The sequence below is a fragment of the Rattus rattus genome, chromosome 7, assembly GCF_011064425.1.
Source record: "Rattus rattus isolate New Zealand chromosome 7, Rrattus_CSIRO_v1, whole genome shotgun sequence".
Taxonomy (NCBI): Eukaryota; Metazoa; Chordata; class Mammalia; order Rodentia; family Muridae; genus Rattus; species Rattus rattus.
In genome coordinates, this window is record NC_046160.1 from 101,447,003 (window position 1) to 101,465,595 (window position 18,593).

Below are 18,593 nucleotides of genomic sequence, written 5' to 3' on the forward strand. Positions count from 1 at the left end.
TGTCAGGTCCAATGGCAGTGGAACACAATGGCAGCAGAGGAACTCAGGCAAATTTAGCTTCTCTTGAATCCTACCCTAAGTTCTAAGGTGGCAACTTCAGGGGCAGTTAGATCTGGAAGCAGATCCAAGGGCAGCTTAGCCCAAAGAGAAAGTGCTACTGAGCACTGCAGTTCAGACAACCAGAGTATCCATTGTCTGAAACATCTTGTACCTTTGAAATTAGGAGACTTGGGTCAGCAAGATGGCTCAGTAGGTAAAGAAAGGAACTTGCTACTAAGCCTAACTACTGCAGTTCAATCCTCAGAAATCACATGGAAGGCAAGAACCAACTCCTGTATGTTGTTTTCTGACCACCACACACATGGTAAGCACATCTTCTCCCCAATAAACACATAAATGTGGTTAAAATTTTTTAATTTTTTTTTTTCGGAGCTGGAGACCGAACCCAGGGCCTTGTGTTTGCTAGGCAAGTGCTCTACCACTGAGCTAAATCCCCAACCCCAAAATTTTTTTAATTTAATGTAGACTTGAAATATGTTGTTGAATTCTTTGATAAACTTTCAGGATACATTAAAGAACAAAGTGGGTTGCTCTTCTAACAACAAACTCATTCCCAGTTCGATCTCATTGTTTCCCTACCCCACCCCTCCCAGCCTAGTCACTGTGGAATGGCTTTAGTCAGAGCTGACATGTTGTCATGCTCAGTCACTGAACAAACATTTACAGAGTAGTTCTTTCCAGGCACTAACTGGGCATGAAGGAAAAGGGAATAAACACAGTGTCTACGCTCCCTAAGGTCTCAGCACAGCAGGCAGGTACACAAGCATAGGTGAGGAATGGGTAGACTAAATATGTACTATGAGGGGATCCCTCCCTGTTCAGGGATGGGGAGAGATTCTAATCAGTTAGACAAGTCCAAGCAGCCTTCATGGGTGTCTTTCCTAAAACCATTCACAAGCACAAACAGAAAGAATCAGTACCTTCTTGATGTGCTAGACTCTTAGGCTTGACATCTCATCAGTTAAGAGACTCCTTTGCTCCCAGTCATGGCATGCATCTTTGATATCAGCTTGGGAGGCAGAGGCAGCTGGATCTCTGTAAGTTCAACGACGGCCTGGTCTACAGAGAAAGAGCCAGCAGAGCTAGGGCTACACAGAGAAACCTCGTCTCAGAACAAACAAACAAAAAACACAAGAAAAACTCAAATTGAGTCTTATTAACTAAGGATCACTGAAAGTACTAGCAAAAGTAATCTGAGATCATCTTATTAACTAGTCAGTAAAGAGCCTCTACTAGTCTATTTAAAGTGACCCTTTGAGAAACTACATTATTTAAAACAAATAGATTTCACCTAATCCATGTCTCTGCAAGCCTTCCTTTTCCCCCGGGGGAGGGGGGTATGGAAAAGATGGATGCTATCACTTTTAGACAAGAGACTTTCCAACAACTGTTCATGTGCATCATGTGCAATTCTGTCCCAACACAGGTGTCTAAACACTGTTTCATGATGATGGGGTAGAAATATGAATAATAAACTTTGGAGGCAGAGACCCTCTTTCTTTCTTTCTTTCTTTCTTTCTTTCTTTCTTCCTTCCTTCCTTCCTTCCTTCCTTCCTTCCTTCCTTCCTTCCTTCCTTCCTTCCTTCCTTTCTTTCTTTCTTTCTTTTCTTTCTTTCTTTTCTTTCTTTCTTTCTTTCTTTTAAGATTTATTCAGGGCTGGAGAAATGGCTCAGCGGTTAAGAGCACCCGACTACTCTTCCAGAGGTCCTGAGTTCAATTCCCAGCAACCATATGGTGGCTCCAAACCATCTGTAATGGGATCCGACGCCCTCTTCTGGTGTGTCTGAAGACAGCTACAGTATACTTATATATAATAAATCTCTTTACAGATGGTTGTGAGCCACCATGTGGTTGCTGGGAATTGAACTCAGGACCTCTGGAAGAGTAGTCGGGTGCTCTTAACCACTGAGCCATCTCTCCAGCCCAGAGACCCTCTTTCTTTCATGCAAACCTATAGTAGACCTTCACACTGGCAACAGCAGCTAAATTCCATATTCCATAGCATGATACTTGGCATCAGCAATTACCTAAACTGAGGTGGTTTCTTAGCTGGGCAAAGAGGCCCTGGCACCCCTCTTCCAGACCTCTGTAATATTATAAACACTTGGTTTTCCCTCTTCACTGCGGTGGCCCACAGTAATGTGGGCTAATTCTATTGCAACTTTCAACCAAATCAATACTCTGTAATCTCTAGTTGAGAAATATTTAGTAAGTTGGTGGTACTTATAAGGAACAAAATTTAAATAATTTGCTATTAGCTATTGGGATTAGTCTTGTGCACTGTATATCCAGAAGCTGAGTTCTGTGCCCTGGTCCAGACTACAACCTGGTCTAGGGCACTATGACCTATATACTGTAAATAATCCCTGATTGGCTAATAAAAAGCTAGAGCCTGTGACTGGGCAGTAGAGAGAGGAAGATGAGACTTGAGGATAGAGAAGTCTTGGCAGAGACCAACCAGAGGAGAAGGAAAGAGAGGACAGAGAAAGGAAGAGGCCACCACGAGGCCAGAGGGATCATGAGCTTGTGGCCAGGAGAAGTGCACGCTGAGGACAAGCTGATGGAGCAAAAGCAGCCCCGGTGACACTCAAAGAGCAAGTAACAAGGGGCATAAGGCTTAAATACAGCCTCGACCAGCATAGAATATCCCCAATCCCCCCAATCTAGGCTGACAGCTTGTACATAAAATACTAGGTTTCTTGTCTTTTATAGGGAGGGGCAAGATAGAAGAAATCATTCATTTACAATCAGCCAACCACCAAGACATGGCTGAAATGGAAACCCCAGCAGCATTGCAAACAGCCATTGGTAGTAAGCTACACTTATTCCAAGGAAGATCTTCAGGGCCAGTTCTAGCTCAACAGTTTCCATTTACTTTGGAGTCCAGGTATTATGGTTTGGATCCCAAGTGTCTCTGAAAGTTCCATAGCAGCCTGAGTACTAATGGGAGGTCGTGAACCTTCAAGCTGAGATCCTGGGGAAATGACCTGGAAGGGGACGGTGAGACCCTGGCCTTAGTTGCTGCCATAAGATGAAAGCTTTGCTCCTCGTGGTGCCTCACCGCAGGTTCATGAGCAATAGAACTGAAATCTCTTCAATCACCGAACCTCCATAAACAGTTCTTCCTTTGAAGTTGTTTGTCTGAAGTCTTCTTTTAATCACAACAAAGGACATGGTAGGGTACAAATTTCAATATATCAAAGGACAAATTTTATCTCAAACTTGAGCATCTGAGGCAAATAGCACTGCTTTGATGTGTGGATAACTTGCTCAGAAACATATCCACATCAAGACAATTTAAGAGTTCCAATCTATCCTTGACTTTCTGCAAAGTCCAGGGGATAAAGGACAACGCATAAAGCTACTCCAGCAGTCAATACGCAGTCCTTAAAGAACGATTTATATTGGAATCATGAAATGACATTATGTTTATTTAAATCCTGGATAAGTAGAGAAAATAGAATGAAAAAGATAAAACTCCTAAAAAAGCAGGCAGAGGCAGGTAGATATCTGAGTCTGAGACCAGCCTGGTCTATATAATGAGTTCCAGAGAGCCAGAGCAACAGGGTGAGAATCTTTAAAAAACAAAACAAAACAAAACAAAAAAAAAACAAAAACAAGAACACAAACACAAACAAATTAAAACAACAACAACAACAACAACAAACGGGCTGGCTGTGGTGGTGCACAGAAGGCAGAGGCAAACGGATCTCTGTGAGTTCGAGCCTGGTCTACAAATCAAGTCCAGGATAGCCAGGGCTCTGTTACACAGAAAAATCCTGCCCAAAAGGCCAGCAAGGGGCTCCAGGGTTAAGAGCACTGGCTGCCTTTCCAGAGGACCTGGGTTTGACTTTCTGCACTTACTTGGCAGCTGACAGCAGTTGGAAGATTTCAATGCCCTCTTCTGGTGTCTGAGGGCACTGCAAACATGAAACACAGACACAACATGCAGGCAAAACATCCATACACATAAAATAAATAAATGAATCTTTAAAAAAAATATAAAAATAAGAATATGTAAAAGGTCATAGCTTCTAAAAGACATTTTTGTACTCCGGCTCCAGGGATCTGACACTCTCTTGTGGCCTCTGACCCCACACACAAAGCATACAAACACAAAGATACTTATCAATACAAATAAAAATAAGTCCTCCCAAAAAGTAAAATAAAACTGTAACTTTTCAGAAAACAAAACAAAACACCCCTTACTATCATGTTGGTGGAAATGCACAATAAAGGAGCAGAAGCCAGGAACTCTAGCTCATCTCAACAATGTTGATGTAAACAGCCCTTATAATCTAGCAGTCCCATTTTTCTTATATCCAAAAGACTTGAAGGTGCATATTCAAATAAGTACTTAACAAAAGTGCTCACAGCCGGACTGCTCCCAATAAACAAACAAACAAAAATAATGACAAAATGTGGCGACATCCACATAATAGAACAGTAGCACAGATTCAAAAGCCCTCAGCCAAAATGCTTGGGACCAGAAGTGTCCCAAATCTTGGGAGAGTTCTTGGGATTGAGAACTATTTGCATAGTCTTCACTGGTGGAAAATACAAATATTCTAGTTATAAATGTTCACATGCTGTGATGCTGGGAGAACCTTGAACTAAAGATGTCTAACACAGAACTAAAGGTGTCAAAGACAGAAGGCCACAGCTTATATGACTCTCTCTTTTGGAATATCAAGGTTTTTTATTTAAAAAGAGAGGGAGAGAGATGAGAGGGAGAGGGAGATGGGGAGGGAGAGAGGGAGGGAGAGGGGAAAGGGGGAGAAAGTGGGGGGGAGGGAGACAGACAGACAGACAGACGAGCAGGTTAGAGGCTGCCAGGTGTCTCAGAACTTCTATTAACTCCAACTCCGAGGGATCTAACACCCTCTTCTGGCCTCTGCAAGCATCTGTGCGCACAAGCACACTCTCAAACAGACGCATACATACAAATGTAAACAAAATAAAATAAAATTAAAGTCTACCTAAACATATATTCTACAATAATTAAGATAAGTTGTAAAAAGTCATTAAGAAAAAGACAGAAATCCAACAGGAAAAAAAAAAAAAAGACACAGACGGGCAATTCATGAAACTGGACTTCCAGTGGTCAGCAGACAGACATTAGTCAGCACCCAGACTTCGGACATACTTCTGCTGGCTTGTCAAGGTGCTACTCTCGTGTCATGGATAATATTTTTTCTACTAGAGAAGGAGATATCTTTAAGGCAGAACCCAAAATAGTAGGAATAGGGATGAGGAGATTGCTCACCAGTTAAAGTATGCTGCTCTTGCAGAGGAGCTGAACTCATTCACTGAGAAATCAGCCCAAGAGCAGCATAGACGGGGTTGAAAGTTCTCACCTAAAGGTGAACTCAGGCCATGCCAACACTCAGAAGGTCAGCAGAGAAGGAGAGGATCAAAGCAGAAAAAAAAAAAAAAAAAAAAAAGGACTAAAAGTGCAGAAGGAAAAAAAAAAAATAGAATGTCCTAGAAGCCAGGACAGGATAACCAACTCTCAAATGCAGCTGAAAATATATTACAAATAGAAAAAACTGAGAAAGGTCTATCATATTGTACAACCCAAGGTATTGGTAACCCTGAGGGAAAAAAATATCTGTAGATGTGCTAACTAAAAAAACTTGACTGGATTAGACTGAGAGAAGTGGAGAGCAAATACTGGAAACAGAGTGTCAGGGAATTTACTCTAAAAGAAAGAAGGAAACGGATTAGGAGAAAACAGAATCATGGGAAGCTTTTGCACTGCAGGGAAGTATTCCAGAGATGCATACACTGGAACTTAGGGTGGGGATGCAGGAAGTGAATGAAAGTGGAGGATAAAAACTATTAAGGCTGCGTCTCCAAAGAGAGGATACTCCTGTAGGAAGTAAAGGAATACAGCAGAGACTATTACTGGAAGCAAGCCACCCAGGCTAACACGCCCCCCCCACACCCCGGCAAACAAGCGGGCAGCGGACCAGCCAGTAATCAGTCACCTGCTACCTCTAACAAGCAAGCCCTCTGGATGGCTGTCTTCAAGTGTTTTCACCACATTTTCACACTTTAGGATTTTTTTAATAGCAAAAGTGTCATGGCATTTCAAAATGCTTTAGAAACAGGCATGATGGTGCCAAGCATTGGGAGGGGAGGGGAGGACAGCAACAAGCTCAAGGTCAGCCTGTATACAACAAAATTCGAAAACAGGCTATAAAATGAAACCCTGTCTCAAAAAGCTCTATAGGGAAACAAATATAACTACAGCACAGCCTAAAATCTAAAGAAACCTCAATGCAGATTCGGAAACTACAACTGAGAGATCTGGGAATTCTATCACCATTTATTTATTTCTTCATTTTGAATACACTATCATTTTGACATCACAATGACCTAAATCTAAGGCAGTGGTTCTCAACCTTCTAATGCTTTGACATTTTAATGCAGTTTCTTGTGTTGTGGTGAATCCAACCAGTTATTTTGTTGCTACCTCATAATTGCAATTTTGCTACTGTTAAGAATCCCGATGTATATATCTGATATGCAACCCCTAAAGTGGTCATGACTCACAGGCTGAGAACCCAGATCAGGTCATAATATAAGAACCAGTTATATTTGCACTTTTACATTCACAGTTAATAGTAAAATGCAGATCCAAATTGGTATATGCAAAGAAAAATCTCAATTAAATGGTTGATGCCTAGCGATCCAAACATGAAAACTTTGTGGTTGGAAGAGACAGGGAGCAAACACTACACAGCTGCTCCAAGTGAGGTCCCAAGAGCAGATGTTACACAAACACTGGCACATGGATGGTGAGGTGCTGTGCTTCCTGCAAAACATTCCCCTCCCTTTGATTCCCCTTGTTTATTTTTTAGGTTATAGTTGCATCCCTTCCCCTTCCCTTCCTCCCTCCAAACCTTCCCAAGCTCTCCTTCAAAGTCATGGCCCTTTATTATATGTGTCAAAATATGTCCCTCAACTAATAAAGTACAACGGTCTTGTAAACTCCTTTATTGGCATGACCATATAGTTCAGCTATTGCCTAAAGCCGTATTTCATTTCCCTGTGAAGAAGTGTAACAGCCTATGCTTGCTTGCTCGAGTGTTCTCTCTCTCTCTCTCTCTCTCTCTCTCTCTCTCACACACACACACACACACACACACACACACACACACACACACACACACTTACTTTCACTTCACACTTTCTCTGTGTGTGTCTCTCTCTGGGGAACTGTTTTGAGACATGGCTTCTCTGTGTATCTCTGGCTGTCCTGGAACTAACTCTATAGACCAGGTTAGCCTCAAACTCAGATCTTTCTGCCTCTGCCTAAGATGGCAGACCTGCCTGCCATGTGCTGGGATTAAAGGCATACAACCATCACACTGCCTCCTGGACATTTTGAAATGGAATGAGGAGACACTTGGGTTGCAGGTATGGACATGGCTACCTCAGTGGAAAGAGAAACCGGCAACATGGGAGGTATGTGCATGCATGATCCCAGCAGACACTCTCCTTGCTTTCCAACTGCTAAGTCCACCTGATGTTTTCACCAGAGCTTGCCCAAGGAGAAAATAAGCATCATCTGTTCTCAAAACAAAGTAAGGTTTTCCTCAAAAGATAGAATTTTTGTAAGAGAATGGAAAAGCCCAAGTGTTTAAACTGCTGTTTTCAACAGAAAAGAATCCTATTGAAATGAATTTGATTACTTTAAAACAATCCTTTCTGGGTTGGGGATTTAGCTCAGTGGTAGAGCGCTTGCCTAGGAAGCGCAAGGCCCTGTGTTCGGTCCCCAGCTCCGAAAAAAAAGAAAAAAAAAAGAAACAAACAAATAAAACAATCCTTTCACCAACTGTAGAAACATATGTCATCTCCACTGACTCCCCAGCTACTTCCTCTTACTAATTCCTCTAAGAATTATTTCCCAACTAACCTCACAATAAACAGAAACTTTCATTCTGCATTTTAATATAGTCTAAGCACTATTTACTTCTACAGACGTAAGCTTTATGTGTATGTGTTTACTCAACAAAATTAAAAGCTACTTCAGAATAAAATCATGTCCTAGTTTTATTCATATAAGAATATACAAGTGGCACCCAATAATTAAACTATAAGCTTGCCCTCCAGAAAACCAAACAAGATCCAAAGATAACCCGATATACTCTCTTCCCTGCATTACCGTGTCAGCCATCCCTCACCGAGGACCAGCTGCACAAACACATGCTTGTCCTCCTTCTCAAGAACTGCCCAGGTCTCCACACTGCTGCCTCATTTCTCATTCAAAGCATATATATTCAAAACATTCAAAACTCATGCATCATATTTTAGGTCATTCCAAACAGTCCTCATGCCATTACCTACACTATAAATTAAACTTTCACCACCATCACTCATAACCACCTTCGATTTGGTCCAATAGGAAGTGAATACACAAATGAGCCTCTGTACAGCACAATAAGCAGCTGAAAAACTGTAACCAAGGAGGGTGAACAAAGCCAGCACTCTGTGGATTCACTCTGGCTAGATGCACCCAGCTAGAATAGAGAGAGAATCAAATACGTGTTCAGGGTTCCAATCATGGAAATTGGTTTGTCTACTGGATTAAGTTATGAATATAGAGCTTTACTTGTGATGCTTTGTTAAAGCTAAAATTTAAAAAAAAACTCTTTAAAAAATTTTTTTTGTTCTAAGATTTATTTACATTTTATGTGTATGGCGTTTTGCCTGCATGTGGCTCGTATGAGTTGCCTGTGGAGGCCAGAAGAGGGTATTGGACCAAAAAACACACTCTTAATGAATTATCTTACAAGCATTTCAGTAATTTATAGGAAGAGTTAACTTGTGAGGCTGAGCTGGAAAACAGGTACAAAATGATTGAGATGAAAGAGAAGGATCCCTGACCCTGCGTTTTCAGGTGTCCAAATTTTCTTCTTTAAAATTTTGTGTATGTCATCAAACCAGATACACTCAAACTAATAGAAGAAAAACTAGGGAAGCATCTGGAACACATGGGCACTGGAAAAAATTTCCTGAACAAAACACCAATGGCTTATGCTCTAAGATCAAGAATCGACAAATGGGATCTCATAAAACTACAAAGCTTCTGTAAGGCAAAGGACACTGTGGTTAGAACAAAACGGCAACCAACAGATTGGGAAAAGATCTTTACCAATCCTACAACAGATAGAGGCCTTATATCCAAAATATACAAAGAACTCAAGAAGTTAGACCTCAGGGAGACAAATAACCCTATTAAAAATGGGGTTCAGAGCTAAACAAAGAATTCACAGCTGAGGAATGCGAATGGCGAGAAACACCTAAAGAAATGTTCAACATCTTTAGTCATAAGGAAATGCAAATCAAAACAACCCTGAGATTTCACCTCACACCAGTGAGAATGGCTAAGATCAAAAACTCAGGTGACAGCAAATGCTGGCAGGATGTGGAGAAAGAGGAACACTCCTCCATTGTTGGTGGGATTGCAGACTGGTACAACCATTCTGAAATCAGTCTGGAGGTTCCTCAGAAAATTGGACATTGAACTGCCTGAGGATCCAGCTATACCTCTCTTGGGCATATACCCAAAAGATGCCCCAACATATAAAAAAGACACGTGTCCACTATGTTCATAGCAGCCTTATTTATAATAGCCAGAAGCTGGAAAGAACCCAGATGCCCTTCAACAGAGGAATGGATACAGAAAATGTGGTACATCTACACAATGGAATATTACTCAGCTATCAAAAACAATGACTTTATGAAATTCGAGGCAAATGGTTGGAACTGGAAAATATCATCCTGAGTGAGGTAACCAATCACAGAAAAACACACATGGTATGCACTCATTGATAAGTGGCTATTAGCCCAAATGCTTGAATTACCCTAGATGCCTAGAACAAATGAAACTCAAGACGGATGATCAAAATGTGAATGCTTCACTCCTTCTTTAAAAGGGGAACAAGAATACCTAGGCAGGGAATAGAGAGGCAAAGATTAAAACAGACACAGAAGGAACACCCATTCAGAGCCTGCCCCACATGTGGCCCATACATATACAGCCATCCAATTAGACAAGATGGATGAAGCGAAGAAGTGCAGGCCGACAGGAGCCGGATGTAGATCGCTCCTGAGAGACACAGCCAGAATACAGCAAATACAGAGGCGAATGCCAGCAGCAAACCATTGAACTGAGAATAGGACCTCCGTTGAAGGAATCAGAGAAAGAACTGGAAGAGCTTGAAGGGGCTCGAGACCCCTTATGAACAACAATGCCAAGCAACTAGAGTTTCCAGGACTAAGCCACTACCTAAAGACTATACATGGACTGACCCTGGACTCTGACCTCATAGGTAGCAATGAATATCCTAGTAAGATCACCAGTGGAAGGGGAAGCCCTTGGTCCCATAAGACTGAACCCCCAGTGAACGGATTGTTGGGGGAGGGCGGCAATGGGGGAGGGCGGCAATGGGGGGGGAGGATGGGGAGGGAACACCCATAAAGAAGGGAGGGGAGTGATTAGGGGTGATTGCCCGGAAACCGGAAAGGGAATAACACTCGAAATGTAAATAAGAAATACTCAAGTTAATAAAAAAAAAAAAATTTGTGTATGTGTATAGGTGTTCTGTCTGCATGTATGTGTATCCTGTGTGCCTAGTGCCCTTGGAGGTCAGAAAATGGCCTGCCTTTAATTCCAGCACTGGCAGATCTCTATGAGTTTGAGGACAGCCCAATCTATAAACAGAGTTCCAAGAGAGTCAGGACTATATAGACCTGTCTCAAGAAGCAAACAAACAGGGGTGGAGAGATGGCTCAATGGTTAAGAGCACTGGTTGCTCCTTCAGAGGTCCTGAGTTCAATTCCTAGCATCCATATAGTGGCTCACAACCATCTGTAATAGGATCTGATGCTCTCTTTGCCCTGTAGGCAGATATTTCATATAATAAGAAAATAAATCTTTTAAAAAAAAATAAACATGCAAACAAAACAGATGGACATGTTGGGTTTGAATCCCTGGGCCTGGAGTTACAGATGCAAAAGAGGTGTGAGCTGCCATTGTGGGTGCTGGAACTCAAACCAGGAACCTCTGGAAGAGCAGTTGAGACATGAATTTTCTTTCAATCCATATGTGTGTGTGTGTGTGTGTGTGTGTGTGTGTGTGTGTGTGTGTGTGTGTGTGTGTGTGTGTGAATGAATGATTGGTTCTGTTTTCCTAACAACTGACAAGGTCCTTTATTCTTCCACAAGGTCTTATTATGTTGTCTAGGTTGAACCGAATCTCATGTAATCCTTCTGCCTCAACCTCCCAAATATCTTAGTTTCAACACACCAGTCACCAGGCCTACCCTTTCCCTTATTTATTTTGTTTCTGAGAGTCTCACTCAATAGTCCAGTTTGTTCTGAAACTCACAATGTAGCCAAGGATGTCTTTGAACTCACAGCAATCAAGATCTGGCATTACAGACCCAAGCCACCATGCCCATCTTTCCTGCTTTTTCTCTCTTTCTTTACCAGCTTCTCTCGGATGATACTACTACCCATATATCTGACTCTCTATGTCTCACAAGGATGAGAACAATGCTAATAATAACTAATTGGGGGGTGGGGCAATGAAAATAGCTCAGCCACTAGTAGGTTACCACGCTCCACTGGATATCCTACACAGCATATATAACTAACAGGATGTGGTGGGATTTTTTTTTTTTTTTTAAAAAGGACGAAGAGAAGGAAGAAAAGAAGAAAGAAAGGAAAAGAAAAAACAAACAAACAAACCACTGAGTTGGCAGGGGCCCAGGAAGAATGAATGAAAGGGGAGAAGGAGAGGTGGGTAGGTGAATATGACCATAACATACTGTATAAAATTCTCAAATTTAAAGTTTTTTCAAGCTTGAGTGTTTATTAGGAATAGTTGGCACATGTGCATTGTATAAAGCTGTAAAGGTGCACGGGCGCATTATGAGAAGAGTGACCTGAAGTGAATCTGGTCTTCCTCTGTGGAGACAGCCACTCTTTCTATGCCATTACTAAAACCAGCTTTGGCTGCTGTAAAAAGGCTGTCCTCACCATACTCGGCTTGGGAACATGTTTGGGGAGGCACTGATCTGTGAACTGGATAACCATATCCAATGTGTCTAAGAGAATTCAGTCTGCAGATGACAATAAACACAGTGTAGAGGTCCAGAAAGGAGAATGAACAGATTTCACATTTATTCTGCACTACATAAGCTATAACACTAGGGAACTTTACACACACTGCTTGTGATTATTAGCTTTCTTATCAATGAAATGTTACTGCTGTCAGCTTCATTAAGTTCTTGTAGTGTAATGTACGTTAAGTTAAAAATGTTGTAAGGTGGTAGTAGTGCACACCCCTGACCCTAGTACTCAGAAAGAGGCAGATGAATCTCTGAGTTCGATGCCAGCCTGGTCCTCAGAGTGAGTTCCAGGACAGCCAGGGCTACACAGAAAAATCCTGTCCCAAAGAAAAAAAAAAGGGTTAAATGTTTTGCTCTGTTAGTGTTTTAGATATTTAGAACATATAGCTGTAAGCCTCCATGTAGATGCTGGGAACAGAACTCATGTCCCTTGAAGAACAGTACTTTCCACTGAGCCATCTCTCTAGCTCCAACTGCTTTGCTCTTTCTAGGCCTTCAACCTTGATTTCAGCTTTCCTTAGGGGATATTTTTAGAGAGTTTTTGTCACAGTTGTTACTTGGTTTCTGCTCTGTTTAGAGTCAGAGTCTTACTCTGTAGCACAGGTTGGCCTCAAAGTTACAGCAATCCTGTCACAAAATTTATCTCCATGTGCTCCAATTTCTACTGGGGGTTGGGGAGAGTTGTGTGACAATGACAACATTTCCATGAACACAGTCTATTTGCAGAATCAAAGATTCCCTGACAATTACCTTTTGTTCTTCTCTTTCTGTTGCATGGTGGCACTTTTCAATTCTCCAATGCCTCAAGAAATCTCGAAGATATCCAAAGAGGGTGAGTACACCATAGCCCACGTATGTGAGCACAGCAACTAGCATGGGTGTTTCTTCAAAAGCTTCATTAAACGGTCTTTTGTACAGTCCTCCATTTTCTGTAATATGATGAATCTAAGAGAGCAATTAAAAATGTTTATTGCAATCACAGCAAGAAAAAAACTTCCACTTAAAATCTAAGTCTTCCGAGATTTGTAGAACTATATATACATGGGAATTAGCAAGAGATCAATAAAACTTAAGGCCATGCTTATTTTCAAGAGTAATGAATTAAAAATAATTTATGTATGGTAAAGGGGTAAGGAGGTAATGAAAAAGAGTCAACATGTCTAACACTGATTTTTATCATATTTTAATTTCCTAACACAGATTCTAAGCACACTATGATTTCGGGGAACATGAAATAAAAATATATAAAAAAGAAGCCTAGTCTGAAAAATACTGTATTAGCTTACCAACAAAGTGATCACATGTCCTAGAGTAAATTCAGTTTTACAACACAAAGATGTGTGTGAATGGTTTACTACCGGCCATTCCTAAAACTACGTACTCAGCTATACCACACTCAGAAACACTGACATCACTCATCAGCATAGGCTGCCGCAGGTTTTACTGCTTTTCCTCAGTGCTAACACATGTGCAACAGTAAAGAAGGGCTGCCGAGAACTCAGCAGCTAAAGGCTTTTGCTGCCAAGGCTGACAACTTGAGTTCAATCCCTAGACTCCACAAAATGGATGCCCCCCAAACTGTCTTTTGTTTCCCACAAATTGTCCTCTGACTTCCACACACAAGCTGCTATACATAACACACAGGTGCCCACACATGCACAAATACCCATAAACAGTACATGCAATAGAGCCAAGTGAGAAAGGGTCCTTATAGGGGGAATGGGAGGAAGAAGAGGGAAAGGGGTAGAATTGTTTCAACCAAAGTAAGAATTGTGAAAAAGCTAGGGAAACTCAGTACTTTGTAAGATAATCTAAATTTTTTTAAGGAGTTTCAATGAAGGCACCCTGCATGGATAGACAAGGCTTCCCTGAGAAGACACCTAAACATGTGCACAGACACACCAAATAAAAATACATTTTTTAAATATTTATTTTATTTATATGAGTACACTGTGGCTGTCTTCAGACACACCAGAAGAGGGCATCAGATCCCATTACAGATGGTCATGAGTCACCATGTGGGTGCTGGGAATTGAACTCAGGACCTCTGGAAGAGCAGTCAGTGAGCTGAGCCATCTCACCAGCCCAAAATAAATTTTTTAAAAGACTAAATTAGGGATTGGGGATTTAGCTCAGTGGTAGAGTGCTTGCCTAGCAAGCGCAAGGCCCTGGGTTCGGTCCCCAGCTCTAAAAAAAAGAAAAAAAAAAAAAAAAAAAGACTAAATTAGCAGGGCAGTGGTGGTGCCAGCCTTTAATCCCAGCACTAGGTAGGCAGAGGCAGGCAGATCTCTTTGAGTTTGAGGCCAGCCTGGTCTACAGAGCTAATTCTAGAACAGCCAGGGCTATATAGAGAAACTGTTTCAAAGACAAAACACAAAACAAAACAACAATAAAAAGATCAACCATCAGTCATCATGCATTGATCCTGTATCTATTTTGATCTAAGTATATATTCCCAAACTTTTAAAGATCATTCCTGTCCTTTATTTTACCATTTAAGATATGTTTGCTGTTTGTATAGGAGACAGAGTTGTAGCATGTCATACAGGACAGCCTCAAACTTAATAAACTTTCTGCTTCACTTTCCAGGACTGGGATTACAGATATGTGCCACTGTGCCTGGCAGTCCCTGCATCTTCATGTATAGACTCAAAGATATTTTACTTTTGATTCGATGATTAATAAATTTTACTTTTACCAGGTAGCAGTGGCACACACTTTAATGCCAGCCTTCAGGAGGCAGAGGCAGGTGGATCTCTGTGAGTTTAAAGCCAGCCTGGTTTACAGAATGAATTCCAAGACAGCCAGGGATAAGCAGAGAAATCCTGTCTCAAAAAAAAAAAAAAAAATTTTTTTTAACTTTTTGGTTAATTTTATTGAAAATCTAATTTTACAGAAGAGAAGAAACCATGAGAAAAAGACTTAGAACATGAGGCTGCAGTTAGGAAAATCAATCAAAATTACTAGGAACATGTTGTCCAACAGCATTATACAGGAAGGAGTCCCCTTTTGCTCTGCTAGGCCTTCCTGATTAAGTGTTATGTAAATACAAACAACAAGATTTTATGTACCTAGGGGCTGGGAGACATCTGTCAGTAAAGCACGTGCCATGTAAGGAATGTGTTTGCCATGTAGCACGGAGACTAGCACTTGGTTAACGAACAAGGCAAAGACCACTGAGGTCAAGCTCTCTGTAACAAAAGTGTACTGTGCATTGTAAATCTATCTGGATGTACCATTCTAACTTAAGAGTTTGCTGTCAACAAAGTAGATATTAGCATAACAGTGTGTTGGGGTTGGTGCTGCTATGTTTTCAAATGGCCCCCAAGATCTGGTGCCCCAACAACAACAAGGAGATCCTCACATACACCAAATGATGCTATGTAACCTTGTTCCCAAAGTTAATTGCTCAATAAAAGCTAAGACCTGTGTGGATGGACAGTAGCTAGAGGTATGCGGGTTTTTCAGTTACCTGGCTGGAAGTCACAGGTAGAAGGCATAGAGGAAGAAAGGAAAGGGAGAGAAGAGGAAGCAGCCATGAGAGGAGAGGAGATGAACCATGAACACATGGCTAGGAGTAACTGCAAGTAGAAGAGTTCCAAAATCTGCCAAAGTAGGCTTACAAGCTCATAAATAAAACACCTGGACGGTATGTCTGTTATAATGGGTAGCTAGAATTTATAATTCTGTTTACATTAGTGGGCTGGGAAGATGGCTCAGTTGGTTAAAGTTCATATAATGCAAGCACCCATGTAAAACAACAGGAAGGGAATTTAAGTTGAATCCCCAATAAGTAAAAATGCCAGCACTTTGACACAGAAACAGAAGAATCTCTGAGACTTGCTGGATAGCCAGTCTATCTGAATCTGCAAGCTCTCAGTTCAGTCAGATAAGCCCTATATCATTAATAAATAAATAAATAAAGTGGGATCTTGGTGAGTGAATTCTGCTGGATGGAGTATTAGGCTGCTCAGGGAGTTCTGCTAATTGGTGTCTGACACTCTGGATCAATCCTCTCTTCTGCCCTCTGTGTGCTAGGTTGGGGGTTGTCCCACACCTGAGGCAGAAAGCTATTGGCCACAAAGAAGATGAAAAAGTCTCTGGAGTTGATCAACTCTAAGCTCCAGCTTGTTATGAAAAGTCAAAAGAACATGCTGGGGTACAGACAGACTCTGAAGATGATCAAACAAGGCAAAGAAAAATGGTTATCCTCACCAACAACTACCCAGCTTCGAGGGAATCTGAAATAGAATACTACACCATGTTGGCTAAAACTAGTGTCCATCACTACAGTGGCAATACTATTGAACTGGGCACAGTGTGCGGAAAATACTAGAGAATGCACACTGGCTAACATTGCCCCAGGTGATTCTGATATCAGAAGCATGCCAAACAGACAGGTGAGAGGTAAAGGAGGAAAGTTTTCCTCAATAAAACTTTGCCAGAGCTCCTTTTGTAAACAAACAAGGTGGTAAATAAACAAACAAATAAACAAGGTGGATAGTGAATGAGGAAGATATTTAAGATCAACCCTGGCCTCTAAATGCACACACAGGAAAATTCTAGCGTCTCATCCCCTGCAGTCTCAGCTGTTAAGCAGATGAGAATGTGCTGCTGAAAGTCCTGTTCAAGGGAAGACTCAGTGCCTTGCACCTGGCCTGGGCAGTGGTCCTGATTTTAAAGAACAGAAATGTGCGGGATTGCCTTTTACTGCAGAAGGCATGATAACAGTTCGTGGATTGCTAAAGAGTAATGGGTGGCTTACGTTGGACATTGGGTTTATTTATTTTACTTTATTATGTACACATGTGCATGTAGAGGCTAAAAGATACCAGGTGTTGTTCCTCAGGCACCTTTTCCCTTTATTATGTTATTACACAATATTTATCATCATTATTATGAGATAAGATCTCATTATGCATCCTTGGACTAGAACTATGTAAGCCAGACTGGCCTCAAACTCAAGATTCACCTGCCTCTGTCTTCTGAAGGCTGGGATTAAAAGTACGTGCTACCATGCTTTGCCTTCACTTTTTTTTTTTTTTTTTCTTTGAGAGAGAGAGAGAGAGAGACAGAGACAGAGACAGAGACAGAGAGACAGAGACAGAGACTGAGACTGACTCTCACTTCTCACTGGCTTGGAGCTTGCTAAACAGAGTAGGCTGGCTGGCCAGTGAACCCCAGAAACCCACCTGTCTGTTTTCTCTAGCACTGAGATTTAACACATGCTGCCTTGCCCGGCTTTTTGTGTGAATGCTGGGAATGGAACTCAACTTCTCCCCAGCAAGTGGACATAAAAACTTAAAACTAATACAAAGTATCCACTAGATGGTCAGACTCTGACCTTCTAGTCTGAGGCTGGTATGAATTCAATTGCTTGATGAATCATATAAGCTTGTGTTCATACAAGAAATGTATGCCTAATTTCATCAACAGTTTATTTGGTTTTGTTTGTTTTTTTTTTTTTTTTTACTACTTGAGTCATTATATGGTTAAGTCTGCATTCTTTCATAGGATGCCTGAAAACTTATTCAGAGTCAGTCCTTCTACGTCATTTGACAGTGTAGTTAAATCTTGTTTATTTTTTCCTGAGACCAAAGATACTAAAGACAGAAGTCCATACTTTAAATTTTTCGTTTACTGTAAAGAGCATCATAAGGGTAGTTAGCAAAATTTTAATAATGTTTTAGACTAGATAGATAGTACTGTATCAGTTCCCTCATTTGATACATGTAAGGAAGTATCCTTGTGTTTCTTTTAGTTTTAGAAGTATCTTGTAGGTTTTTTGTTTGTTTGTTTGGTTGGTTGGTTAGTTGTTTGAGACAGGGTCTCTCTCTAAGTAGCTTTGGCTATCCTGGAACTTACTATGTAGGCCAGACTGGCCTTTGACTCAGAGATCTTACTACCTCTGCCCCCCAGATGCTGGGATGAAAGGTGGGTGTGTGTGTGTGTGCCACCACTGCCTGGTTCTAATGTATTTCCTTCAACTTTAGCATATGATTCTAAACAGCTGAATTCCACAGGACTTGTGAAATACACAATAGCCCCCTTCTCTCTTCTGTCCCTCTTCTTTACCTTCAGAGATAGTGATTCTCTATTTTCTGTTTTAGCAGTCTCTTGGGCTTAGCTCTGTAGTTTTAATTCACTGCTTCTTGACCTTTCAGCAGTGGACATTACTTGAGGAAGAATTTCATTCTTAGAAGAAACTTACTTACTTTCTTTCTTTCTTTCTTTCAAAAGATGATGGAAAAAAGTTCACTGTGACTCGAACAAAGATCTCAGGAACTAAGAGGAAGAAATGTTGCCATACAACTATAGACAGTTGGATGCCATGATGGTGATTTGAGATTTTCCTTTTACAGACAGTGAAGCTTTTTAGAGCAAGGG

General features: G+C 41.1%; 1 protein-coding gene across 1 annotated transcript in view; it reads right to left on the minus strand.

The window, feature by feature from the left end:
* Sptlc2 (serine palmitoyltransferase long chain base subunit 2) overlaps positions 1 to 18,593 on the minus strand; it is a 78,406-nt gene that overhangs the window by 44,777 nt on the left and 15,036 nt on the right. Inside the window, exon 2 of the mRNA XM_032908216.1 lies at positions 12,957 to 13,151. Coding sequence (XP_032764107.1) covers positions 12,957 to 13,151 — 195 coding nt within the window. The remainder of the gene's footprint in view (positions 1 to 12,956; positions 13,152 to 18,593) is intronic.